This window comes from Trichoderma camerunense (assembly GCF_050948025.1).
Source record: "Trichoderma camerunense strain CBS 138272 chromosome Unknown V8C40scaffold_3, whole genome shotgun sequence".
Classification (NCBI taxonomy): domain Eukaryota; kingdom Fungi; phylum Ascomycota; class Sordariomycetes; order Hypocreales; family Hypocreaceae; genus Trichoderma; species Trichoderma camerunense.
The window spans coordinates 259,620-283,796 of NW_028145367.1; the positions used below are offsets into that span (position 1 = coordinate 259,620).

General features: G+C 50.9%; 11 protein-coding genes across 11 annotated transcripts; 6 read left to right on the forward strand and 5 right to left on the reverse strand.

Annotated features, from left to right (window-relative positions):
* Positions 1–66: 66 nt before the first annotated feature.
* On the forward strand, positions 67–555 carry V8C40DRAFT_234796 (uncharacterized protein). Its single transcript, XM_083213713.1, has one exon. It carries the CDS (start codon positions 244–246, stop codon positions 478–480), a length of 237 nt encoding a protein of 78 aa, XP_083076731.1. The 5' UTR covers positions 67–243; the 3' UTR covers positions 481–555.
* On the forward strand, positions 426–1,937 carry V8C40DRAFT_234797 (uncharacterized protein). Its single transcript, XM_083213714.1, has one exon. The coding sequence runs from the start codon at positions 554–556 to the stop codon at positions 1,469–1,471; it is 918 nt and encodes a 305-aa protein (XP_083076732.1). The 5' UTR covers positions 426–553; the 3' UTR covers positions 1,472–1,937.
* Positions 1,790–4,670, reverse strand: V8C40DRAFT_234801 (NADH-quinone oxidoreductase subunit G family protein). The gene is made up of 6 exons (XM_083213715.1): positions 4,412–4,670; positions 4,321–4,344; positions 4,194–4,245; positions 4,108–4,122; positions 2,135–4,039; positions 1,790–2,040 (listed from the first exon to the last, which is right to left on the reverse strand). The coding sequence occupies exons 1-6, from the start codon at positions 4,524–4,526 to the stop codon at positions 1,923–1,925; spliced, it is 2,229 nt and encodes a 742-aa protein (XP_083076733.1). The 5' UTR covers positions 4,527–4,670; the 3' UTR covers positions 1,790–1,922.
* Positions 4,671–5,090: 420 nt separating this feature from the next.
* V8C40DRAFT_262272 (uncharacterized protein) lies at positions 5,091–7,053 on the reverse strand (the record flags this gene model as incomplete). The annotated part of the gene is made up of 2 exons (XM_083219348.1): positions 5,091–6,020; positions 6,079–7,053. 2 exons carry the CDS (start codon positions 7,051–7,053, stop codon positions 5,091–5,093), a joined length of 1,905 nt encoding a protein of 634 aa, XP_083076734.1.
* Positions 7,054–8,112: 1,059 nt separating this feature from the next.
* V8C40DRAFT_262273 (NADP-dependent oxidoreductase domain-containing protein) lies at positions 8,113–9,138 on the forward strand (the record flags this gene model as incomplete). Its single annotated transcript, XM_083219349.1, has 3 exons — positions 8,113–8,163; positions 8,242–8,362; positions 8,429–9,138. The coding sequence occupies 3 exons, from the start codon at positions 8,113–8,115 to the stop codon at positions 9,136–9,138; spliced, it is 882 nt and encodes a 293-aa protein (XP_083076735.1).
* An 84-nt stretch (positions 9,139–9,222) lies between these two features.
* On the reverse strand, positions 9,223–12,553 carry V8C40DRAFT_234808 (uncharacterized protein). The gene is made up of 3 exons (XM_083213716.1): positions 11,461–12,553; positions 10,386–11,348; positions 9,223–10,247 (listed from the first exon to the last, which is right to left on the reverse strand). Exons 1-3 carry the CDS (start codon positions 12,278–12,280, stop codon positions 9,418–9,420), a joined length of 2,613 nt encoding a protein of 870 aa, XP_083076736.1. The 5' UTR covers positions 12,281–12,553; the 3' UTR covers positions 9,223–9,417.
* Positions 12,554–14,995: 2,442 nt separating this feature from the next.
* On the forward strand, positions 14,996–16,064 carry V8C40DRAFT_234811 (polysaccharide lyase family 20 protein). Its single transcript, XM_083213717.1, has one exon. It carries the CDS (start codon positions 15,097–15,099, stop codon positions 15,871–15,873), a length of 777 nt encoding a protein of 258 aa, XP_083076737.1. The 5' UTR covers positions 14,996–15,096; the 3' UTR covers positions 15,874–16,064.
* Positions 16,065–16,420: 356 nt separating this feature from the next.
* Positions 16,421–17,938, forward strand: V8C40DRAFT_234814 (ornithine carbamoyltransferase). Its single transcript, XM_083213718.1, has 4 exons — positions 16,421–16,538; positions 16,605–16,960; positions 17,018–17,705; positions 17,778–17,938. Exons 2-4 carry the CDS (start codon positions 16,634–16,636, stop codon positions 17,819–17,821), a joined length of 1,059 nt encoding a protein of 352 aa, XP_083076738.1. The 5' UTR covers positions 16,421–16,538; positions 16,605–16,633; the 3' UTR covers positions 17,822–17,938.
* Positions 17,834–19,302, reverse strand: V8C40DRAFT_234815 (acetolactate synthase regulatory subunit). Its single transcript, XM_083213719.1, has 2 exons — positions 18,262–19,302; positions 17,834–18,196 (listed from the first exon to the last, which is right to left on the reverse strand). The coding sequence occupies exons 1-2, from the start codon at positions 19,008–19,010 to the stop codon at positions 18,016–18,018; spliced, it is 930 nt and encodes a 309-aa protein (XP_083076739.1). The 5' UTR covers positions 19,011–19,302; the 3' UTR covers positions 17,834–18,015.
* A 706-nt stretch (positions 19,303–20,008) lies between these two features.
* V8C40DRAFT_135702 (uncharacterized protein) lies at positions 20,009–22,404 on the forward strand. Its single transcript, XM_083211119.1, has 9 exons — positions 20,009–20,477; positions 20,556–20,776; positions 20,939–20,960; positions 21,023–21,075; positions 21,153–21,326; positions 21,385–21,593; positions 21,657–22,001; positions 22,055–22,265; positions 22,338–22,404. The coding sequence occupies exons 1-9, from the start codon at positions 20,282–20,284 to the stop codon at positions 22,359–22,361; spliced, it is 1,455 nt and encodes a 484-aa protein (XP_083076740.1). The 5' UTR covers positions 20,009–20,281; the 3' UTR covers positions 22,362–22,404.
* Positions 22,405–22,587: 183 nt separating this feature from the next.
* Positions 22,588–24,095, reverse strand: V8C40DRAFT_234821 (uncharacterized protein). The gene is made up of 2 exons (XM_083213720.1): positions 23,635–24,095; positions 22,588–23,582 (listed from the first exon to the last, which is right to left on the reverse strand). Exons 1-2 carry the CDS (start codon positions 23,887–23,889, stop codon positions 22,905–22,907), a joined length of 933 nt encoding a protein of 310 aa, XP_083076741.1. The 5' UTR covers positions 23,890–24,095; the 3' UTR covers positions 22,588–22,904.
* Positions 24,096–24,177: the final 82 nt, after the last annotated feature.

Consider the following 24,177-nt stretch of genomic DNA (forward strand, 5'->3'; position numbering starts at 1 on the left):
TCCAAATTACTTCAGATATCCCAAATTTGTATTGACATCTACCAAAATTCCTCTTAACTCTCTGCTACCGTAGCAATCCTGGCAAGATATCAAGCGAGAAGTCCCGCACACTCATTCGCAGCGACATTAATGATATGGACAAGAATATCAGCCAATGATATGGACGATAAATCCACTTCGTAAAATTATAAAAAGCAGAAGAGTTCTGATTCATGTACTATCCGTTTTAGCCGCCATTGACATATGCACTCTGTCAGCACTCTTTTTATCCATTTCCGTGTTGGGCTTTTTGCGGCACCTTGCCGTGCAAATGAATGTCGATGCCCGGCAATAACAAATGACAGGCTAGAGCTCGACTCGACCTTGATTCACACGACCAACAAACATTTGCCAAGTCAAAGCGACCTTGTCAATTTACCGGACATGCATAACGTAATCCGAATCCCGCATCGCTTGCTTGCACGACCCAAGCGAGCTTGACAAACAGAAAAAAAAATAAAAGAAAGAATAAAGCAAACAATAAGAGGTCGGGTATAAAATCGAGTCTGGTGCCATGGCTGAGAATGCATATGGCAGCCAGGAATCAGCATCGGAGCTGCCTCCGCTAGAAGACCTGCTTCGCGAATATTCCACCAGCAAAGGCGAGCAGACAATCAGAAAACAGGGGGATCGTGGTGATGATAGTTACAATGATAAAAACACCAGAGATGAGGAAAACACCAGAGAGAGCAGCACCGACAAGGAAAACGCCAGGAAGAACAGCATCAGCACCAGCACCAGAAGCGATAGCATCAGCACCAGCAGAGACAGCGTCAGCATCGACGACGACGACACCAGCACTGAAATGGCCAGTGCAACCAGCCATGGCAAAGACGACAGCCCCGACGATCTCGATTTCATCCCCCCTCTAACAAACACCTCCGCCGCCATCTTCGTCCCCATCACAGAGTCCACCAATCTTCTCTCCCCTCCCCAGTTCGTCCCCGGATCATACGAATATCACCGTGCAGCACTCAATATCGTCACCAACCATGAGGCCTCCGTGCGGAACAACATCCAAGCCTACTACCAGCGCGAGATGCGCCGCATCAACCGTGAAGCAGAAGCCCGCGACCGTTCCTTTGACTACTTCACCGCCGTCGCAGAAGTCCGGAAACAGCATGAACCCGCGCTAAAGGACGACTTGGACAGCATAATCGCAAAGATGCGCGAGCGCGACAATCCCGCCACTGACTACAGCGTCAAAACCGTCCCGTTGCCTGACATGGACAGAGTGCCTATAACATATGTGCCGCTCAACTCGCCGCGGGAAATCGCCGCTCGGGACGTCATGAAGGTCATTGCTGCTGCCACGCAAGAAATCTCTTCTTTTGACCATCATGTTCGTGGCATGAGCGACGCCATCAAGGTGCAGATGCAGGCCGCGGCCTTGAGACAGAAGCAGCAGCAGGGTCGGATGGACGTCGACTAGAAGCCGGTGCGCCGATCCAGCCTTCGCTCTCCTTCGGCGAACAGGCCCAAGAAGAGAGTTCGCTTCGGGGATCCCATTGTACAGCCTGAGCCGGGCGAGAGCGGCTTCGAGGAAAGACGATATTGAGTTCCAGGAGGAAAAGGAGAAAAGGGGGCCGGCAACGTTACGTTCGTATACCTACTTGGAGAGAGGGACAAATTGTCCCACCCATGTGGATGCTTTTGGGGTTACACGACATGACCTACGCAAACGCATATAGTCGTACTTTATCTTCACCCCTCATACTCGACACCAACGCACAAGGACGGGGGATAATAGACAAAAGCCAACTTTTTGGTCAACGTATTTACCACACACTTCTAGTCCCCCCAACATCCTATATATGTACATATCGACATACCGCTCCGGAACTGCAAGGGAAAATTCTTCTATTTTAATACATTCACCTATCTTAAGCACCGTACGCAACCTGGCCCATGGGCCTGTCCTCCTCCATACCAGGAGCCATGAAATTCGTCCTGGGGTCGCCAGTGGTCTTGGCCGCTGAGCAGCGTGCCATTGTCGGTGAGCTATGAGGAGGTTAGCATGAATTTGTTGTCATATAGGACATAGCATAGAGCATATGATATAGGGAAGTGTATACTCAGGGGGGAGTGCACATACCTTCTGGAGATGACATCTGTGAAGTAGAAGTTCTCAATAACCTTCTTGAGAGGCTGGTTGCTGGCCTTGGCACCCTTGTTCTGCTCAACGAGCTGAACCTTGCTCAGCTCCTTCAGGGCAACAGGCTCAACAACGTCGTAGGCAGCCAGGGCGGGGCTGATCTCGATCATGCGGTCCCGCACAGCGGCGACATCGTCGTAGGGAAGAGGTGCGCCAAGGAATTCAGAGGCAGCTCGGAGAATCTTCCAGTCAGTGCGAGCGGCACCGGGCAGCGAAGTGGCGGCACGAGTCATCTGCACACGTCCCTCGGTGTTGATGTAAGTTCCGGCCTTCTCGGTGTAGGCGGCACCAGGAAGGACAATGTCGGCAATCTGAGCGCCACGGTCACCGTGGTGGCCCTGGTAGACGACAAAGGCGTCCTTGGGGATGTCGGCCTCGTTGACCTCGTCGGCGCCGAGGAGCCAGACAAACTTGGGCTTGGTCTGGGCAACCTCCGCGGACGGGGTGACGAAGCCAACCTCAAAGGCACCAGCCCTTGAGGCTTCCCTCTGGAGCACGTTGTAGCCGTCCCACTCAGCAGTTCTGAAGTTGGCAGCGTTCTGGTTAACAAAGGTGCCGACGGTCTCGTAGAAAGCCTTGGCGTCAACGTGGTCGGTGACACCGGATCCAACAATGATCATGGGCTTCTTGGCGGCCTGGAGCTTCTTGCCAAAGGGACCGGCGAGGGCCTTCTTCAATGCAGCGTGGTCAGCTCCCAGGTGCTCAAACTCGAAGGTGGACTCCCAGGTCTCGCCAACAACACCAATCTCGAGATCGGACCGCAGCCACTGCTTGCGGATGCGAGCGTTCAAAACGGCGGCCTCATGTCGGGGGTTGCTTCCGACGATGAGAATGCAGTCAGACTCCTCAATACCCCAGATCTTGGAGTTAAAAAGGTAGTTTGATCGCACGTCAACACCGTGAGCAAGGGGTTGGCTGCCAGTAGGGGTGTCGAGAGCAAGGTTCTCAGATCCCAGCTTGTTGGCCATGTCCTTGGCAACGACAAGAGACTCTACTTCAGTCAGTGCACCGGCAATGACCTTGAACTCGTTGCCCTGAGGGTTTGTCTGCTGGTAAGCCTTGGCAATCACTGTCAAAGCCTCTTCCCAGTCAGCGGTCTCGAACTTTCCTTCTCTCTTGATCAATGGAACGGTAAGTCGCTGGGTCTTGAGGCCGTCGCAGGCGAAACGGGTCTTGTCGTTGATCCACTCTTCGTTTACGTCGTCGTTGAGTCGGGGAAGAACACGCATAACTTCCAGGCCACGAGAGTCGACGCGGATGTTGGAACCCAGGCCATCGAGAACGTCAATTGACTCGGTGTGCTTCAGTTCCCAGGGGCGAGCTCGGAAGGCATAGGGCTTGGAGGTCAGGGCACCAACGGGGCAGAGGTCGATGATGTTTCCAGACATTTCCGAGTCCAGGTTCTTCTCCAGGTAGGTGCCGATTTGCAGGTCGTTTCCACGGCCAGTTGAGCCCATTTCAGGGGCGCCAGCGATATCGTTGGCAAATCGGACACATCGGGTGCAGTGAATGCATCGGTTCATGGAGGTCTTAATCAGGGGTCCAATGTTCTTGTCCTCGACAGCTCGCTTGCCTCCGATCTCGTGGAATCGTCCTCGGTCGGCACCATATCGCATAGACTGATCCTGGAGATCACACTCGCCTCCCTGGTCGCAGATGGGGCAGTCGAGGGGGTGGTTGGCCAGCAGGAATTCCATAACACCCTCGCGGGCCTTGTGTGTAAGAGGCGAATTGGTCTTGACGACCATTCCGGGCTGCACGGGCCAGGCGCACGAGGCTACAGGCTTGGGAGCCTTTTCAACCTCAACCAAGCACATACGGCAGTTACCGGCAATCATGAGTTTTCTATTAATTGTGTGGTTAGGATTCGGAATCGTTGTGAGAGGGGCGAGGAGGGGTTAAAGCTTTCGTACTCGTGGTAGCAATATCTGAGACATGTTAACATTAGCTTTTCTTGCAACTTTTACATGTTTTTTTGTTTTCCTGTTTAACAACTGACCTGGGAACAGTAGCTCCGGCCTTTTCGCAAGCCTGGATCAGAGCAGATCCGGCTAACAATCCATGTCAGCATCTATGCCCTCTTTCTTATCCCGCAACACAACAACCCCTCCATTGCAAAGCCATACCTTCGATCGAGACCTTCTTTCCATCTGCACCGCCGTTAGCAACTCGCTCCAGCTCCAATTGCCCGCCGCGAAAAAGAATCAGAATGCTTACCAATGGTGAGCTCCACCTCGGCTGCTCGTCTGGGCGTTGTCGCGAAAGCCCGCGAGGCGGCGGCGGCCCGCCTGCCGGTCCGCCAAGCCGAACGTGCCAGAGACTGTCGGAGCATCGTGTCGCCTTGACGGATTGAACGTGATGGACGTTGCGGCGAGTGAAAAAGGGCTCAAGTTCGAGTGGGATGGGCGTCGTCGAAACGGATCTGCTGTCTGGATGGTTGGAAAGCCCATTTCCAGCGCTAGTGGGTTTCCCTTACGGATCCATTTAGAAGCACGCTCATTGGCTGCAGCTGCCCATTGCCGCTGCCTGAGGCACTGATGTCCCGCATTGCCGGGGACCTTTAATTTGCTGAGCCTTGGCTGAACTTTTTTTCTTCTTTTTCTTCTTTTGCTTCATTAATTGTACACGGGCACATTTTATTGTAGGTGAGCTTGGGCATCGCATTCTGCTTTGCTTCTGTCGAGTCCTCCTCTATCTTGTGCTCTAGAAGAAACTCTACGCCGATTATGGAAGCATGGGAGAGAATTTTCATCTCGATGAACGCTGCCTCTTACCGCCGGTCGTAACATTTCATCCAGTAAAAGATGCCGTAGAAAACGCAGCCGTGGCTACTTTGTAATGCCGATGTGAAGAATGAAGTCATGAGAGCGCAATTGGGCTGTATTTAGCTTGCTATCTATGAACTGCAGCTACATTGCATCGCTCGCTCAAACCTGGGCACATCGCCAACCCATCTTTGTTCCTCCTCTGGGTCGCCCTTGTACTCAACACCGTCAATTGCAATTCCGTCCCACGAGTCCTCAAACGGGTGTAGAGCCATGTGCATGATGCGATCCAAGACTTGTCTCTCGCCCTCTTTCTCAACACGCCGTATCACCTCGTCCAAGATCCAGCCTCTAGGGACGAAGTTTGGGTTCACCTGCTTCATGGCCTGTCTTCGTTCCGCATCTTGATCTTCAGACAGGGCATCGGAAGATTCGCTTCCCCAGTCCTCCAAGACACGCACTCGCCATTTTTCAAGCCATTTGGCAATTCTCTCCTTTGCATCGTCTGCACTCACTGCCTGGGGCGGCCCTTCTTTGTGAAAGAAAATGGCCGCCTTTTCTTTTCTACCCGCTGGATCTGCGATATCCGCCAGTTTAATGGTGCCCAAACGACGGAAGAAGTGGTTGAAATCCAATTCTAAAGCTTCCATAGTATCAAGCCCTTCGCTGAAGAGCTCGTCGAAATCTGTCTCTTTGAAGTTGCGCAGGCCAATTCTCGCTGTCATTAGTCGCTTGTACTCATTCAGGAAGACAGTCTTGTATTCCTCTCCAGCTTGAGTGATAAGATTTTCCGCCCTCTCAACCAGTTCTTTCTCCTGTTCTTCTCTGATGCCTTTGTTGACAAAAGTCTCGTCATCAACTTGGGCTCCAATGCCCACAAGCTCACCAAGAGCTTCGCCGAGCCTCACGAGGTTCCACCATATAATAGTAGGTTGATTCTTGTAGTTATATCGCAGCATATGGTCATCATGGTTTGGAGTATATGACGGATCGAAATTATCCATAAAAGCAAAAGGCCCATAATCCATCGACAGGCCATATACTGATGTGTTATCGGTGTTCTACCGTACATGTTAGCAGCCGACTTTTCCAAAAGACATTTCGCAAAGCGGTACATACCAATACACCGTTCATGAATCCATACGCTTGCCAGTGGGCAACCGTCACTGCATTTCGCCTCACAATTTCTCGATACAGCCGCTGAAATCTATTCTCAGCTGCATTACTGGGCCCTTCAACCTCAGAAGCCGGTATCCCGCGCTTAGGAGGTGGTGATTTCTTAGGGTCCTCGGGTGTCTCTAGTCGTCCAGGAAGCGTTTCCCATCCGCCAAAAACATCTTCCGCGATATATGTTGCAAGCTTCCTTATGAGAGCGCGATCTCCTCTTGCCCGCATGATATCAAAAGTTCCTAACCGCAGCCATGATTGGGCGAATCGGAGCACTATAGCTCCAGGCTCGGTTGTCTCTCGCATAACTTTGGAATGGGGAAGCAGGGTAAGAGACAGCGCTCTGGTTGTGGGTATCTTGAGTGCATTGAGTGCTTCGGAAACAACAAATTCTCGGAGACTGGATCTAAGCACGGCTTTTCCGTCTGCAAATCGAGAGTATGGGGTTAGGCCGGCTCCTTTGAGCTGTAGCTCATATCGCACATTAGACGTCGGATTCGTTACCTCGAACAGCGAAATGGCTCTTCCGTCTCCGAGTTGTCCTGCCCACTGGCCAAACTGAAAGCCACCGTAGCATTGCGCCCAAGGGTACCCGCCTTCCAGCTTTGTCTCATCCCAGCCGTACAGCTTGTTACCAGCTACCAGCTGTCGAAAGTCTTCGGTTTTCTCCTCGCCCTCTTTAATTCCAATGTCCCGCAGTGCAGCTGGGCTTACAGCCAGCAGTTCGGGGTCTTCCTGTTGGCTCGGCCGTACCCAAGTAAAGAGAGCATCGCGCACTTGCCGAGGTAAGATCTTGTCTCGGGGAGTTTTATGCGAGTCTGCCGGAGTTGGGAACGCTTGATCCGGAGGTAATGAGGCTGTAAAGTTCCATGATTTGGGCAAATCGTCCAGCGAAACGCCCTCAAACGGCTTTCCTGAAGAGGCCATGGTTCGCGTGCTTCCGCTATGCCGGATGATATATCGAGCTGATGGAGCGCCGAGGATCCTCAGCGACAGGTTCCCTCTTATGAAACGGCTCGCATGGAGTTGTCTTTGCAGCATGGGCGATGATTGAGTGTTCCGTGACTTGGCCGGCTTAAGGCGATTACAATCGGATAATGCGCGGAAACAGTTGCGAGCTGCTCCGTGACATCACCGAGCTGGCTGCATTTCGCCCCACCATCCAATGACAGCGGAATAATGATGCCGCGGATCGGACCTCCGACTTAACCGCTGCGGGAGGCAAAAGGTCCCCGTATAAGATGATGCAAGTGCCAATAACAATTACTTCATTAATAAGAAGATATTCCCAGCTGATTCTTCAGGCAGAGGGCAATAACGCAGGTATATCTATATTGAGTAAGAAAAACGACTGGATGAGGCAAGCCTGACACGGCGATAAATGTCTAGCACCTAGATCAGCTTCATCCTCATCCCGGCTAATACCCCAATAGCATCAAGCTAATGATATGGCGTGACGCACTTCAGCTTCCACCTCATCGTATCTATCTATGATGTCTATCTTATTAATGTGCATAAAGTGTATTATGATTTGGCCTATGTACTGTAATCTTGACGTGACCCCCAACAAAACACCATCTCGTGTCTCACAAGATGAGATGCAGCCCGCTAAAGCAAGCAATAGTTCACATAACCTGTAGCTGCATCCATGCCGCATCATAAGCGAAATAGGCGACAAACAAATCTCGCCCGCGCCCGATTTCCTTCGTACAGCCTCAGCTAGCTAGCACCATCATTCAAACCACCACTAAATAATTCATTCCCTTATTCCCATCAAGTAGCCGCAAACTGCATTTATCATCATCAGTGGGGTAATTGCACGCCATGCGCCAAAGCGTCTTGAGCCTTGCACCTCCACTTATAAGTAGGGCCAGCTGCTCATGGTCTCGTATCAACGCCCGTTCAACCCCCTCTCTTTGTTCATTCAAATCTCGACAACAAACTGTGTGTCTCAGTCATAGACTCTTCAACTCTACAGCCGCCAAGATGTCGTTCCCACCAACTCTCAAGCTCAATGACGGCAATGAGATTCCGCAGGTATGACCCCTCCCTCACTCATATCGTTTCTGAACTTCGCTCGGTGTTAAGTTGAGCCGATACTGACCGGGTTTCCAGCTCGGATATGGCCTTGGAACTGCCCGATTCAAGCGCAATGGAGGACCTTTAGACGCCGAACTCATCGAGCTCACCAGAAAAGCCATCAACATCGGCTACCTCCACCTTGATGGTGCCGAAGGTATGCCGAGGATGTGAATGTTATTCGAGTCAGCATAATGTTTCTAATCACAGCCTTTAACTTTAGTATATGGAAATGAAGAGGAGCTCGGCGCTGCCATCAAGGCTTCAGGCGTTCCCCGAGAGAAGCTCTTCGTCACAACCAAGATCAGTGCCCTCGAGAAGAAGGACACAGAAAAGGCCTTCGCCCTCTCACTGAAGAAGCTCGGCCTGGACTACGTCGATCTGTATCTGATCCACGGCCCTTACTTTGCCGACACCGACGAGGACTTGCAGGAAAAATGGGCTGACCTAGAAGCTATCAAGGCTTCCGGCCGGGCAAAGTCCATTGGCGTCTCCAACTTCCTCCAAGAGCATCTGGAGGCTCTCCTCAAGACGGCCAAGGTGGTGCCCGCAATCAACCAGATCGAGTACCACCCTTACCTCCAGCACGGCGATCTAGTTGCGTTCCACAAGAAGCACAACATCGCCATTGCCTCATACGGCCCCTTGGTGCCAATCACCACCGTCAAGGGCGGCCCAGTGGTGCCCGTGTACAACAAGCTAGCGGAGAAGTACGGCGTTACAGACTCTGACGTCGGCCTCCGATGGGTTCTCGATCAGGGAATTGTCACACTTACAACTAGCTCCAAGGAGTCGCGGTTGACTGGATATCTCGAGAGGTTGCCCAAGTTTAAGCTAACGGACGAGGAGGTGGCGGAGATTTCGACGGAGGGAAACAAGAACCACTTCCGGTCATTTTGGAGAAACAAGTTTGCCGAGGACGACAGAAGGTAGACGTCTGATGGCGACCATCTCAAATAATCACTATTCCTTTTAGACATAATAATAAGGTTATAGATTGGTGGGCGTAAAACACTAGCCACCTCTTGTAAGCTGACGGAATGTGTTGGCGGGACTGCTATGTCATGCATATACTAAGAAAAGTAATAGATTGCTCAAATGTCAGACCTGTATGCTAAAGGAGATATATATCATTCTTTGAACCAAAATTCCCAAACGCTGCTCCCAAATCAAATATCATAAATGAAAGTGAAAGAAACAAAAATACGAAATCTATATCCTGACCCTAGCTCCAATACCTCGCCCTTCGTAATGAACGGTCTCTATCCAATTCCCTATCCTTAATGTTGCCTCTGCCTTGGCATCCAGCTTCAATGAGCCGTCCATTGCGTCAATCAGTTTGTCATAGCCGATACTATCGGCCGACCAGGTGACGGGGAGTCGCGGAGTCTCCGTCACCCCTGGAGGCGCGTCGAACGGCTCATCGTAGAGGATGTGCCCGACAGGTTCTGTATGATTGTAATATGCTGTAGCGTTTATCTTCTCAATGTGTATAACGTTTTGCTTTAACGGGGATGCGAGACTAAAAGAGGCGGTGGAGGAGAAAATGTGGAAGATGGCATCTCTCACAAAGTTTTTGCCTTGATGCTTGCCACTCTTGTCGCCGGGAAGCTTGATCCGGGGCGTTGGCAGTGAGATGTTGAACTTGGAGAGAGCATCACCAATGATAGGCATCCCAGGGATGCTACCTTTATGAGTTTTGAATGTAAGTGTCGTGTTCTTGCCCGAAAGATAGTCGGAAAGGAGTTGCGCAGCAGCCTTGTGGCTCTTCTCTCCACCTAGAGATACTGGATCCCAGGTGGCCAAGACGACCAAGTTTGAGTTATTGCCCAGCTGTACGTCTAGATGATTGACGATGACTTCTCCGATTATCAGCCCCTCGTGGTACACGTGGACGTTTGCAGAAGGAATAGAGGCTGTATAAGGCGTGGGGTTCGTTATGTTGACCGACGCTTGCATGTGAACAGCATGCTTCGTTGTATTCAGAATGACCAAATTGGAGACGCGTGGTTCAATTTTCGTAAGCGATTTACCAGGAAGCTCTGTTCCAGTTTGTTAGCAGAGCCGTCCTTGGGTGCCTTGTGAGGTAACCATAATCGTACTTTCATCCACTTAAAAAGCCACGTTATGCTACCAACACAAGCGAGCCGCGCAAGAAAATCACCAAGGCGAAGACAGACGTTTTACTGGAATCTTGCCCTTTGCGGGTACATCTCTGAGAACAAGGTCTCCAAGCACAGTTGAGACCTTGATGTCGACACGAGCCTCGACATCAAGGATGACGTCCTTGCCGCCGAGCAGGAGCTCTCCCATGACGTCGCTGAAGACGTCGCCATCGGTAATGTCGAGGGGCACATTGGTGATTCTAGAGGTGATTCGGAGCAGCGATTTCTCATCCTCGGGGTCGATGGTCTTGCTCGAGTTGGCCTTTTGCCATTGTTCCACGTTCAGTTCACCAAATTTCTCGCCTTTGTAGAAAAGGTCGCCACTGGCTCGGAGATTGTTGACGCCAATATCCACGTTCAACTCAGAAGGAAGCTCGGCAAGAATATCAACCGTTCCGGACACGCGAGCTTTCGAATCCGGATCGTTGGGATCAGCAAATGGACTGGGAAGCTTGAAGTCGACATCTGTGAGCGAGAGGTTTCGAATGGCATCATTAAATGATTGCCCCGGAAAGCTAATTGGGACAGTAACACTGCTGAGGAAGGCTCGAATCCACTCTGGAATATCAGACTTGTCTGAATCCTGCCCTCGGACGAAAATCTGAGCGTCTTCACCGTGCATGTAGCGCTTGAAAAAGTTATCCAGCGGCGACATGTTGGTCAGAGGACAGGCTCGAGTAAGAGTATCAGGAATGTCATTGATGAGACCAATGGCATCAACGGTAACATTAGCATGCGGCTCCACATCAATTGGCTCAGTAATAGCGGTAGCCACCATAATATGGGGCTCAGACGAGTCACAGTTGGGGACGAGGAGATCAAATGCAAGTTGCGGAACAGTGAGGCCAATTGGGTAGTCGTTGTATGCGACGATTGAAGCATTCGCACCAACGGCCATCCGTCCACCATCACCAGTAGGAACATCATGGATGTTGAGGCGGTCAATCTTGTATTCGGGAATAGAAGGAATTTGCTTAGCTATAATGGAATTAGCAAACAGTGCATCAAATAACATATACGCCAATGACTTTTCATGATATTGTTTTTTCTCCAAAGTACAGTAAGGCAAAGGAGCGGTAGAGAGATTGACCTTCAAAGACCATCGACTCGACTATATCGTGAGTCCCAAGAGGCAGAATGCCAGTTTTGAGGCTCAGTGCTGCCGAACCGGTCACTTTGACTTGCTCGAGCTTGCCATCCAACCAATCATTGGCAATCCGGCGCAAGCTTTCGGCGTCTCCAGGGCTGAGATCAGCAACAAAATCCAGCACGGTAGTCTGCCCATCAACCAGATTGATGCTCAATGGAGGTACAACGGCAGATCCCAAGAGGAGGTTGTCGTAGGTTGGCAGATGCACGCGAACCTTTGTCTCTTCGGTATCGAGCGTCCTGACAATGCTGGTAGCCAGCCTGCCGAGGCGCCTTGCGGTATCGTCTTTGACTCGTGAGCCATCTAACTTGAAACTGGCTTGGATTCGGGCGCGAACTCCATCTGGAGTGAGGGATTCGAGAGACAAGCCCGTTGGCTCGAGGACGGCAGCATTCTCAGCGTACGACTTGACGGCTGGAGGGACAAGGAAGCCAAGGACCATGACCACCACAGTAAGGGCGGCCAGGATTAGTATGGCAATAATGGAGGGCCATCGCCAACGGCTTTCTGACTTTGACGCAGACCTATTTAGGCTATCACTTTCATCCTCTTCGCTCTCTTGATGATCACCATCGGAAAGCAACGGCGAAGACTCAGTTGCAGTCGCAGGTCTGTGTTCGGCTTCCGACGAGAGTAGGGGAGACGTCTCGGATGCCTCCGGGGCATCATTGTCTAGTGTCGTGCCATCGGCGGCGGTGCGGGACGACAACGGTTTCTTGAAGCTTATTGCTACCCGGAAATCGGGCATGAAATTAGGCATGGTGAGCCCAGGTGGTGGTGTTGGGTCAGGCCGAGCAGACCACTGGATGATGCGTCCCCTGGCGAGGCGTCACCTCTCACTGGAGGCTGTCTGCAGAGCTCTGCAGCGTCAAGGGTGGGCGGCCCCAGGCGGATAATTGCTGTAAGTGGAGGGTTGAATAAGAGTGCAGGGATACCACTGCTACTGTAAGATGAGCTCGAATGCGTTAAGACGAGACGATGACCAAGAGTTGGTAGAGATATTGGGCAGCTGGTGTTGTCGTCACGATTGAGCGATAGGAGTGGGCACAGGTACGGAACAGGACGGAGACAACGCACGTGGATGGCTGAATCTCATTGGGTGGCGACTGTCAGAGATGCTTAGTCACGCTTCTTCAACCCTCCTTGGCGGTGTCTCACCCAACAAAAGCTGCTCCAACTGCGTCGTAGAGGTGCGCTGTACTAAGGCTAGTGCAGGGGCTAGCACTCCAATAAAGGCACGGCACAGCGCCATCAGGTACCTGTCAATCGCTTTGTGGAGTGTGGTCACGCTCCTAATGCTTCCGCTGCTGGTGCTAGACCTAGCACGGGCTAGCTGAAGAGAGCCGTGCAACTTGCTATTCCTTCTGCCCCGTTCATTGGTACACGGGTGTGTAAGAGGGCATAATAGAATTGCGAGACAGGGCAGGTAATCAGTACAATTACTAAGATGTTGATAGAGGTATATTACTACCTGTAAATACTCTAGTGTTGGCGTAATTTGGGAGTATTACTGGCGTATTATGGAAAAGTTGTCTGCCTCTTAGTAGAACAACAGTGGGGCTGGTGTCAAGGTGTCATCGACTTTCTGGTACAACTGGATGAATCAACCACTCAGACTCAAGAACCTCAAAGACGTGCTTTCATTTAATTTGACTTTTTGTGGCTTTGCTCTTCCAGTTCTCACGTCTCCAAAAACCGCCGACGCTATCCGTGCTTTCTCCCGAATGTGAGCCGAATCTCCAGGACTATTCACTTTGATCAAACACTAGTTCATGATGAATGGCTACGCCAAAGCCACTCTCCTCACTTTCAAGCTCCAACATGATGCGATTGGAGGAATCATTCTTTGCGAACAAATACAGGACCTTGACAATGGGGCATAAAGAGCCTTGGCATTGGCAAGCTCGTCCCCTCTCTCATTGACTTCAGGAACATTTCCGACACCCGACTCCGTGCCAAGAGCATCGTGAGCTTCCTCTTTCGGTAATCTTCACTAGCGCCAACCCCTGGAACTGAGTCCATAACGACATCTCATGTTCATGTTCGTGTGATGACTGCACAATTGCCTACTTTTGGGTAACACTATTGCGTGCAAGCATGTAGGCATCCATCATCTGTTCGGTCTTTGTCTGTCTTGACTGCCCGCAACATCGAGTCCCTGGCTGGAGGGCTTACACGCCAATATGCTGCTCTTGACCCCGACTCTAGAACTAGCTAATATGCGGAACTGTGTGGAATTAGAAAAAAAAAGCTCATAGTGATAGTATTTGACTCTCTCTCGAGATGGCATTGCCATCGCTACTCGCTGTTCGAAAGATGGTGTTTTGAGTCTTCGATAACCCGTTCCTACCGGTACATACGATCGTGAAGCGTCCAGCTTCCACGATGGTTCTACTGCTCTGGCCTCGTGGTTAACTAAACTTAAAAATTACTCTACTTTCATGGTTACTCTAGTGGGTCCAATCACTTTAGCAATACTACCATGCCTTGGTACGTGGTAGTCTTGTCTAGGGTGATTGAGAGGGCAACACGTTTCCCGGGAACAGATGAGGAGCCCGTCAGCCTATACCCGAGGCCTCCTGACGAGAACAAGCTAGTACCAGCGCGGAACTTGTAGAATACCCTGCCAAATAGAGTTTCCATATGACCTTCCAGATACTGCTCGGGCAGTATATCGTTGAGTGGATAGAGTCAGGACACCAAAATACACTAAACCCATTGCTATGGATTCGAAGAAGCACTAAATTTCAAAGTGAGGCTGATTGAATGGCATCTACCTTGCAAAGCTACTACTCCTAGTACTCTCATCCCGGAGTACTATTGTTAGCATTAAACTTTAAAGTATAAACCATGAAAAGTTGGATAAACTATGTTTCATGGGTGGATGTTCACCTGATAGTGGCCGGCTGCTCCGAACCCATTTGCACACGACGAGATGGATAGTTTACGTGTGAGTTCCGTACTATGGATTGCTCAGCCTTGTGATATACACCGAACATGGCGTTGCATTGAGATCTGATTTCTAAGATTACTCTAGAAGTTAATCCACCACTCACAGCTTGACCCAACCCCGATCCATTCCACATCTTTCATCAATCTCCTACCTAATTAGGCTTTGGCGATGCATCAGCTGTCTTGGCTCGCGGATCCGCCGAGATCCAACCGACCAATATCATGTTAATTCTCTCGTTTTGACACTGAACTACCAGGGGCATGGCATAAGCATATTGGATAGTTTATTAAGGGAACATCGTTTGGAACGGCGGATTTTTCTCCGAAAACATGACAGATTTCTCAAACTAGCCATTACTGTCATCCCAAATCATACACTGTTTCCATGATTGTTGCTATCAAATTAACTATCTGGGTAGGCAGATGTGATCATGGCTAGGGATCCTAGCCTCTATACCCGTGGATGTACGTAAATGATGCCATACCCCTTGTCCTTTTCAACGAAACGTATAGTGAAGCAAAAGTATAAGTAACCTCAGGTCCGTCGATCATTTCCTCGAGACCATCTCCATCCAACGCGGTCTTCCCATCAAAACCCCATCAAAAGAGACAATCACTCCCAAAATGGTTGCTATTCAGTCCATCTTCGCCGCCGTCCTGGCTATCCTGCCTGCGGCCAGCGCCACCCGAAGCTTCTACAACGATGGCCACCTCAACGGCTGGGACTTTGTCCGCCACGAGAACCAGGGAACCGTCTCCGAGGTCTCCAACGTCGTCTTCAAGGGCAACTCTGCTCTCAAGATGACCCAGACCTACACTCCCGGCTACAAGGACCGCTACCACTCCGAGGTCGACCACAACCGCGGCTACGTCCGCGGTGAGGAGCAATTCTACGGTTTTGCTTTCCGTCTCTCTGAGGACTGGCAGTTCCAGCCTCAGTCTTACAACATTGCCCAGTTCATTGCCAACCGCCCCGGCGCCGGCTGCGGTGGCGACGACTGGATGCCCTCCAGCATGTTCTGGATCCAGAACAACCAGCTCTACGGCCGCTACGTCAACGGCCACTACCGCCAGCCCAACTGCGGCCGCAACATCGTCACCCGCCCCAACCTTGCCACAGTCAGTGCTGGAGTGTGGCACCGAATCGTCCTCCAGATCAACTGGAAGTCCGACAACACTGGTTACTTCAAGGTCTGGTTCGACGGTGTCAAGGTCCACGAGGAGTACAACGTTGCCACCACCGTCGATGATGACAGCGTCTTCCAGTTCCGTGTCGGTCTGTATGCTAACAGCTGGCACGACGATGGCCACATGACCGGCAGCCAGAGCTTCCGCCAGGTCTGGTACGATGAGATCTCCGTTGGCACCACCTTTGACGACGTCAACCCTGATCTGCACTAAATCATTCATTGAGATGGATTTCTCGTGAGGCGTCGAACGAATCTGAGCATCACGAGATTTACATCCTAATGTCTTGCAGAATGCCTATACCCAAGTACATAGCTTTACGTCTCTGCAAATACATGTATATAATTCATGAAGCAACGATTAGTTGCTGATACATATATTGACAATAAAACTTTCAGTCTTACTTACATTGCTTTCCATCTTACATGTGCCCTAATTCCAGAACAATTGATGTGAATTCTTTGGGGACTTGCCTGTGAGCTCTCGAATGAGCTCCAAGGCTACATACCTGCAAATATCAGCTGTAATGACAAACAGATTTATGACACGGAATGCTGTATAAGTATATTGGATTATTGGCTAACAAATCCCATTATTCATCAATATTTTTTTGGTATGAAGATGGCTCGTGAATCTCCCAAAGTGCTTGCATATTGATTGCTATCAAAAATCGCTGATAGGGCGTGGAGCTTGATAGTTGCAGCCGGTGACCCCACATTTCCGTCTTTCGCCAGCTTCATCGGCTCGATGACTCTTTCAACAGCTCTTCATGACTCTGCATGTAATTTTCATGACATCTGCCTCCACGAGCAACTATAATTCCAATAACGGTATTAACATCAATCGGTTGCTTCCATCTCCCTTCATAACTCCAATTGGTAAATTTCCCATTCCTCAACCGCAACTCCGAACACGGAAGCTAATAAAGCAAACCTTGTTCAAAGCTGCTACACAACCACAATAAAAAAGAATCATGAAGACGGTAGCGGCACGAGCATTCCGGGGCGCGGTCAATGGCTTGCAAAGCCGTGCCTACTCGCAGGCAGCCAAGCCCAGGCATCTCATGTCCATCAGTGATCTCACGCCCTCGGAATTCTCTTCTCTAGTGCGCAATGCCGCTGCTCGGAAACAGGACGTCAAGTCCGGTCGCGTGTCCCGGTTGAGCGGCGGCTTGTCTGGTGAGACAGTGGCTATGATGTTCAGTAAACGAAGTACGAGGACGCGAGTGTCGACCGAGGCGGCGGTGACGATGCTCGGCGGGCATCCCATGTTTCTGGGCAGTAACGATATTCAGCTTGGCGTTTGTGCTTCCCGATAGCCGTTGTCATGATAACTCATTGCTAAATGCCGTGTACAGGTCAATGAGTCGCTGTATGATACCTCTGTTGTCATCTCATCAATGACATCCTGCATGGTGGCCCGAGTTGGTCCTCACTCAGATGTTACCGGTTTGGCGGAGCACTCGACTGTACCTGTCATCAATGCGCTCTCAGACGATTTCCACCCACTGCAGACCATTGCCGACTTTCTCACCATCTACGAGGCCTTCCCGTCCTCTCTGTCAAGTAACAACACCCTCGACCTAAACGGCCTTAAAGTTGCTTGGGTAGGTGACTCCAACAACGTGCTCTTCGATCTTGCCATTGGCTGTGTCAAGACAGGAGTCGACATCGCTGTTGCATCGCCCCAAGGCTACGGCATCCCCGATCACATGAGGCAGCTCATCAACTCGGCCGCCAACGGCGTGCAGTCGCCCGGCAAGCTCTCAGAGACAACCATTCCGGAGGAGGCTATTAAGAATGCTGACATTCTGGTGACTGACACGTGGATCTCCATGGGACAAGAGGCTGAGAAGCAGAAGAGGCTCAAGGCTTTCGCCGGCTACCAGATCACAAACGAATTGGCAAAGCGAGGCGGTGCCAAAGATGGCTGGAAGTTCATGCACTGCTTACCTCGACACCCAGAGGAAGTTGCGGACGAGGTGTTTTACAGTCCCAGGTCTCTTGTCTTCCCCGAAGCAGAGAACCGACTTTGGGCCGCTGTTGGTAAGTTTCCCTTTGCGGTTACTACTCATCGTACATGAATGACAGAGCTAACTTGTTTTTTTCTTTTCACAGCGGCGTTGGAAGGATTTGTTGTAAATAAGGGTGTCCTTGAGTAACTAGCTCAACTTGTGCAATTTAGGAGGAGTTATCAAAATGGTGGATTTGGATGCATGCACGTAACACACAGGCAGTAAAATTGAATTCATAAAATTGCTAAACCAACGATCCTATCCCCACCGGACGCCAAGTGTCCAAAGACCCTAGCTACATACAAGCTCGCAAGAATAGTCAAAAAAAAAAAACAGTGCTTTTAACCGGGAGGAAGCTGGCTGGCATCAACAACCTCTTCGGCATCCTTGTGAAGAGGCTCTTCGGTGTGCTCATACAGGGGTGATCTGGGCAGGGCCATCAGACCGGTACGGGCAGACTCGAGGATTCCAAAGGGAGCAACAAGCTTCAAAAACGAATCGATTCTCGACTGCTTAGCAGAACTGTTATAACATAGTCAGCACAAGAGCACAATACAAACAGGTGTACCGGGATACGCAGGACTTACACCTCAACGATGCAGCTCGTAGTACTAATATCCAACACCTTGCCTCCAAACTGGTGCGTAAAGTAGGTGATGGTCTTCAAGTGCTCGTGCTTGTGTCGGAGGGCCTCACTGGCAGCCAGCTTGCTAGGGTGGAAGTCCTTGGCCGATTCCTCAAGTGTTCGCTCAAACTCGCTGCCCTCTACCTCGCCGTTGCTCATCTCGCGGTGGTGGGCCAGCAGTTCCTCAAAGAACTCGGGTCCAAGAATGTTGACCTTGGCAAGGAGCAGCTCACGTTGGACCAGAGCAGCATTGCTGTAGTCCAAGACAGCCCAGACAGGCACCAAATCTTCCAATTGACGCCTGGCCTGCTCGACAACGCCGTCCTGACCAGTCAGGACAATGGTCATGCGGGACAGGTTTTCCACCTCGGTGTTGCACACGACCAGCGAGTCAATGTTGAAGCCTCGAGCGGCGAGAATACCCGAAAGACGAGACAGCACACCAGGCTCGTTCTGGACCAGACAGTTGAGGATGTGGCGCTTCGGGGGCGCCATGGACGGCGTGGGCATCTCATACAGAATGTTGGAGACGGCGGCCTGGGCTGACCATGCCGGAGGAGAGTCAGTGGTGGGCAGAGGAGCCGAGCGGCGTCGCAGAGCCTTGTAGGCGATGGCAGAGGTCGAGCTGCTGGACGAACTGTGTCGAACCGTCGTCCTGCTCGCAGCGGCGGCGAGGCGCAAAGAGGCGCCCAACGGCCGAAGCGAAGCCATGCTGCAGCGATTTCTAGGCGGTCACTGCAGGACAGCAAGTTCGGGCGATGGAGTTGATGGTGGATTGGCCCGTGGTGTTGAGTCAATGAAGAGGAAAAGGAAGAGGAAGAGAAAGTCAAGTCGAAAAGTTAGTGAGTTGGAGGCGGGCTCCGATAAACCGGAGGTTGACTGACGCAGCGGCTTAGCACGGATCAGGGTCGCTGCTACATTAATACAGGCACTTGTACTTTGCACGTGTAATTGGCCCATGGACGCTACGACAATTCCCGTTGTATGACTACAGGTAGGAAACTTGCATATGCATTAGTGGTTTCGGCCACCGAAATTCTGCGACGGCTGGGATTACTATCCATGGATGGCAATTCGCGGCAAAGTTACCAATTGCTGAAAGCAGAGGCTGCCCCGCGTATTCTCTTCGTTCCCCGCGATCTGGCAGTAAGATCCCGTCTCAATGTTTATGGAAGCACCGGATGTTTTCATGACAATTTATTTGTCTAGTGTTCGTGACAGGTGATTTCCTCTGCTATTCAATTGATGTTTTTATGACCCCATTGATTTTCTGGGGACTCTTGATTTCGCAGTTATTAGTCGAGGTTGGGATGGACCCCATTGATGAGCCCGACCCTGCAGCAGCCTCACGTAAGAGCGCCGGCCTGGGTGACTACATGTACATTTGCCGCTCAAATCCGTGGCTTGATTTCACTTCATGCGTTACTGTAACATGCTTTGACTCTTGGGGCTGTAGTGACACGTGAATGGCTGCTGGATGCATTCACCAATGACTCTTACCACAGATCCCAGTACAAACAGCAGAGTCTTTGTTCTGTGGTGGAGCACCGCTGTAAAGACCCTTGAACCTATGAAGCTCCGACACCGCAGACTTTACAACCAATTCACAGATCGCTTTTCCCCAGTTCAACTTTAACTCAAGCTGCATTACATAAGTCGCCCTTCAAGGTCGCGAGTACATTTTTCCGATGCGGTTTTACGAGTCCCATCGCCCACAAGGCTAACCACGCCTGGTCGTTCTACATCCAACCCAAAGTAACCAAGTACGGCATACGGAGTGCCTTACCTAAAATTAAAATTACTGCTGATCCACGCACGTCGCGAGCTCTCGCGCCTTGCAGCCTTGCATCGCTCATCTGATTTTTTTCTTAACCGCATACGACACAACCCCGGCCGTACTGCAGCTTCCCGCAGCCTCTCAACCTAGCGGCCGAATCATAACCGCCATTGATCTGCAAACGACTTTCTTTGTGCGCGACACCATGGAGGACTCCGAGCGACGACCCAAACGTTCTCGTTTCGACCAGACGGAGCCTGAGCCCAGGCGAGCATCGAGATTTGACAGGCGTTCTCGATCTCCACCCACGCGCCGCCACGAAGGGAGAGATCGCAGTCCCCTTTCCAAGGAGGATGATTCCGAGACAAAGAAAGCCCCGGTAGACGCCGCCGCGGCTGCTGGTACGTCCTGAGACCTCAATCTACTGAGGCGCAAACTCTCGTGACTTTGCGACAGCATCAAGCTAACCTTGCAAATAGCCGCTGCTGCTGCCAAAATCAACGCCCAGCTGCAAGCACGAAAGGCTCCTCAGCATGTCGATGTTCCCCCGATCAAGTCTGCTAGCGGAGATTCTGCAGCAGCAGGCGAACATGAAATGAAGCCTGAGATGTATGTTGCCGATGGCGACTACATCCAAGACATCGAGGTCAACGACTTGCGAAACCGATACCTGCTGACCAAGGGCTCTACCCAAGAAATGGTAACCAATCCTCAAACCACTATTGCGCTTCCTTCGCCGCTACTTTTGGCAGCTTGATGTTCACGGCACCACCATCGTGGGCAGCACTAAAGCTACGAAGTTGACGGCTCACAAATGCCCTCTCCCCTTTTCGCTCTCGCTAACAAGATGCCGTACTATTAGATCCGAAATGATACTGGCGCCGGTATGCATTCATCCTTGACTAAACTAAAATGTAGAATGGCGGTGTTGACTTGTATTTGCTAGACGTTACGACTCGTGGCAGCTACTACCCCAACAAGAGCATGGCGACCGCAGCGGTAAGATGACATGCTCACTTTGCTGCTTCACTCAATGCTCGTTGCTAACTGCAGACTTGCCTTGGTATTGGAAATAGAACCCTCCTCTATATCTCCACATTACTAGTACTTCCAAGGAAGGGCTTGAAGCTGCCGTGGCGAAAATTAATGATCTCATTAAACAAGAGCTTCCTCAACTGGTTGATGAGCGGCGGTTTCGGCGTCGAGACCAGGAGCAGCAGCCCCAAGTTGAACGAGATGAGTATGGACGAGTATGAGATGCCCCAAAATCACCGATTAACCCACTTCACATCTAACACTGCATTTCAGAGGAAATGGCCTGAGGAGAAGATTCCCATCGACCTTGAGCCTGTTCATGGCTTCAACCTTCGTGCTCAAGTAGTCGGTCACGGCGGTGCCTACGTGAAACATATCCAGCAAGAAACCGGCTGCCGCGTTCAAATCAAAGGCCGAGGCTCGGGTTACCTTGAAGCGTCTACTAACCATGAAAGCGATGAAGCCATGTTCCTTCATGTCACGTATGTATCCAGAGTGGAATCGTCTCTCTACTTTGATCTGCCTTATTGACTTGATAACCACAGCGGACCGGACCCAAATATGGTTACCAAGGCCAAAGAGCTCTGCGAAGACTTGATTGCCAATGTCAAAGAACAGTATGAGGAGTTTAGGGCTAGGCCCCCTCGCTACAATAATGACCGTGGCGGATACGGTGGTGATCATCACCACCGGGGATCCCACGACAGGTCGCACGGCGGCTCCCACAACAACTCATACTCTTCGTACAACAGATATAACTCAGATAGCGGCGCAACCAACAGCCCTGCTCCGGCAGCCAACGCCACTCCAAACGCCACCGACTATGCCGCACAATATGCTCAATATTACAACGGCGCGGATCCCTACGCTGCCTGGGGAGGATATGCTAAGTAATTCTGCCCTTCCTGAAGCGAGTGCTCGTAAAATGGCTAACACTTGATAGCTATGTCGCCTTGTATCAACAGTACTATGGAGGTCAGACTCAAGCACCCGGTCAGAGCTCACATGCTGCAGGAGCCCCAGGTCAATCCGCTTCTCCGCCGCCTCCCCCTCCCCCTGCCGAAGCGGCTCCTCCTCCACCTCCTCCCCCAAGCTCTGCACCACCCCCTCCGCCACCATCCGGGCCTCCTCCTCCTGGTGGAAGCTTCAGCGCTGTAAGTAAATTCGTATCCTGCCTCACCCCAACCCCCTATTCCCGTCACTGGTTACTTACCAACCCAATTTAGGTTCCACCCCCTCCTGGGCTTTAAGGGAATACGTCTCCATGACTGACATAAGAGCTCGCTACTCGTTTTGTTATGCTGACTTTGTATTATGCATGGTTGACAACAGGGGGCTACAGATCTCGTACACGAATGGCTTGGGGGAAGCGCAGAACTGCTAGTTCAAACGCACCGAACAAATTTCTTAGGTTTGGTAACAAGGATTTAACTGACAAGTCCAGAAATTTGAATTTAGACATAATCCAGTGGTAGGGAGATGGTCTGAACGAGACCATAATCTTTCGTTGTTGATAACTGTTGTGTAAACAGGAAAAGTGTTTGGTCTTGTGTGAGAAGTCTTGACTGCTGACAAGCACAGGCTGTAGACATCAACCAGGACCAGAGTAAATGGCAGTGGTTTTTACAAAGTATGTTTGACGTGACGGTTGAAGTAGTGATTTGCATTGTATGAAGCTAAGCTCAAAACCATAGCTTATAGCAGATTATACGCATTTAATCTTTGTAGTCGATATCTTAAGAGTGGCGTGTACAGTGAGGGATATCCGTAGTATGTTTTATCTCTGGGATCTTCTATTTTGTTTCCCACTCCCTCCCTGTGAACCAAGAGGCCAGCCCTCGTATCGAGCGCACCCTAACAACGGCATGTTGCTTAAAAAGATCTTGGAGAGCCTGCGGTGGACAATCCTCCAGGCTGGTTACTTGAGTAGAAGTCCCAGCAACATCGAGTAGCACAGGATTCCATCCTGCATCAGTTGAACCGACGACATCCTTGGCATATTCATCGCCGACGTACACTTTCTGCCAACTCTGCAAGTCGGCTTCAGCAGGAGCCTTGCCGTGTCGAGCGGCGATGATACGGGACAGCATGAGCTCAGCAGCGTTGAATATCCGCGTGTCCGGCTTCTCGACACCAACGTCATAAGACATACAATGGAAATCAATGTCATATCGGTCCTCATGGTTCACATCTATTTGGTCTTCTGAGCCGTACCGCGCCGGACTAACGTTAAGTCCAAAGGAAGACAGAATGCTTGGAACTCGGTCATCGGAATTGGTGACTACGCCAATGACTACCTTGTCAAAGCCCTGCAATGATTTCTCATGCCGTAATGCCCTTAACGCAGGGACAAGATCGTGCTGAGCATCGTAGCCTTCACTTGAAGAGAACCGATGCATCAACTTGGGAACAAGACTAGGGGGAAGCGCCTGATCGCTGCGAATAAGAGGCGTAAATGTCTTGTGAATGACCTAGACGCATGTTAGAATAACTGATTCAGAGAATGATATGGGGTTCGCTTGCATTTGTCCACCACTTTGTAGCTCCTAGTCCAGTTGCTTTGCCGTAATTGGGGTTCTGCTCCCTTTCCTCTTTGATGGCTGCCAGTAACCGAGATTGAAGCTCATTGTCGCTAAACTCGGTGATGCCGCATTGTCGTGCAACTTCGGCGTATTGCTGGGCGACTGCGCCTTTGGGGCTGAATAATGTGCCAAAGGCATCGAAGCAGAGCAGTAGATTTGGCTTTGCCATGTTGAGAAATGGTCTTGAGGGTCTCATGGACACGATCTCAGCCCAATGGGCGAATTACAAGAATGTCAAGTAAGGGACGAACGTCTCCCTTTTCGCTAAGCAAGATAGCAGGTCTTTTCGATGATTAACTTTCACATGAACGATTTCATATTCGTAATGAGAACGCATAAATAATTGAATAGGGAGAGGTAGGAGTAGAGAGGAAATCTCGCATGACCGGCTATCGGAGGTTGGAGACGGACGATCTTCAATTGAGGGACGTACAAGGCACTAATAACAATTTCAGGGACCTGCTTCTGCGTCCCTAGCCTCTCT

Bases quoted from the DNA above. Each gene is read 5' to 3' on its own strand.
- V8C40DRAFT_234821 (XM_083213720.1), bottom strand. From the start codon at position 23,889: ATGAGACCCTCAAGACCATTTCTCAACATGGCAAAGCCAAATCTACTG. The intron at 23,583-23,634 runs GCAAGCGAACCC...ACATGCGTCTAG, and splicing joins CTACAAAGTGGTGGACAAAT to GTCATTCACAAGACATTTAC.
- V8C40DRAFT_234815 (XM_083213719.1), bottom strand. From the start codon at position 19,010: ATGGCTTCGCTTCGGCCGTTGGGCGCCTCTTTGCGCCTCGCCGCCGCT. The intron at 18,197-18,261 runs GTAAGTCCTGCG...ATGTTATAACAG, and splicing joins ACGAGCTGCATCGTTGAGGT to TTCTGCTAAGCAGTCGAGAA.
- V8C40DRAFT_234808 (XM_083213716.1), bottom strand. From the start codon at position 12,280: ATGCCTAATTTCATGCCCGATTTCCGGGTAGCAATAAGCTTCAAGAAA. The intron at 11,349-11,460 runs GTCAATCTCTCT...ATTCCATTATAG, and splicing joins CGAGTCGATGGTCTTTGAAG to CTAAGCAAATTCCTTCTATT. The intron at 10,248-10,385 runs GTCTGTCTTCGC...AAACTGGAACAG, and splicing joins GGGCAAGATTCCAGTAAAAC to AGCTTCCTGGTAAATCGCTT.
- V8C40DRAFT_135702 (XM_083211119.1), top strand. From the start codon at position 20,282: ATGGAGGACTCCGAGCGACGACCCAAACGTTCTCGTTTCGACCAGACG. The intron at 21,327-21,384 runs GTATGAGATGCC...ACTGCATTTCAG, and splicing joins AACGAGATGAGTATGGACGA to AGGAAATGGCCTGAGGAGAA. The intron at 22,002-22,054 runs GTAATTCTGCCC...AACACTTGATAG, and splicing joins GCCTGGGGAGGATATGCTAA to CTATGTCGCCTTGTATCAAC.
- V8C40DRAFT_234796 (XM_083213713.1), top strand. From the start codon at position 244: ATGCACTCTGTCAGCACTCTTTTTATCCATTTCCGTGTTGGGCTTTTT.
- V8C40DRAFT_234811 (XM_083213717.1), top strand. From the start codon at position 15,097: ATGGTTGCTATTCAGTCCATCTTCGCCGCCGTCCTGGCTATCCTGCCT.
- V8C40DRAFT_234814 (XM_083213718.1), top strand. From the start codon at position 16,634: ATGAAGACGGTAGCGGCACGAGCATTCCGGGGCGCGGTCAATGGCTTG. The intron at 16,961-17,017 runs GTTTGTGCTTCC...TGCCGTGTACAG, and splicing joins GTAACGATATTCAGCTTGGC to GTCAATGAGTCGCTGTATGA. The intron at 17,706-17,777 runs GTAAGTTTCCCT...TTCTTTTCACAG, and splicing joins CCGACTTTGGGCCGCTGTTG to CGGCGTTGGAAGGATTTGTT.
- V8C40DRAFT_234797 (XM_083213714.1), top strand. From the start codon at position 554: ATGGCTGAGAATGCATATGGCAGCCAGGAATCAGCATCGGAGCTGCCT.
- V8C40DRAFT_234801 (XM_083213715.1), bottom strand. From the start codon at position 4,526: ATGCTCCGACAGTCTCTGGCACGTTCGGCTTGGCGGACCGGCAGGCGG. The intron at 4,345-4,411 runs GTAAGCATTCTG...ACGGCGGTGCAG, and splicing joins CGAGGTGGAGCTCACCATTG to ATGGAAAGAAGGTCTCGATC. The intron at 4,246-4,320 runs GTATGGCTTTGC...ATGGATTGTTAG, and splicing joins AAAGAAGGTCTCGATCGAAG to CCGGATCTGCTCTGATCCAG.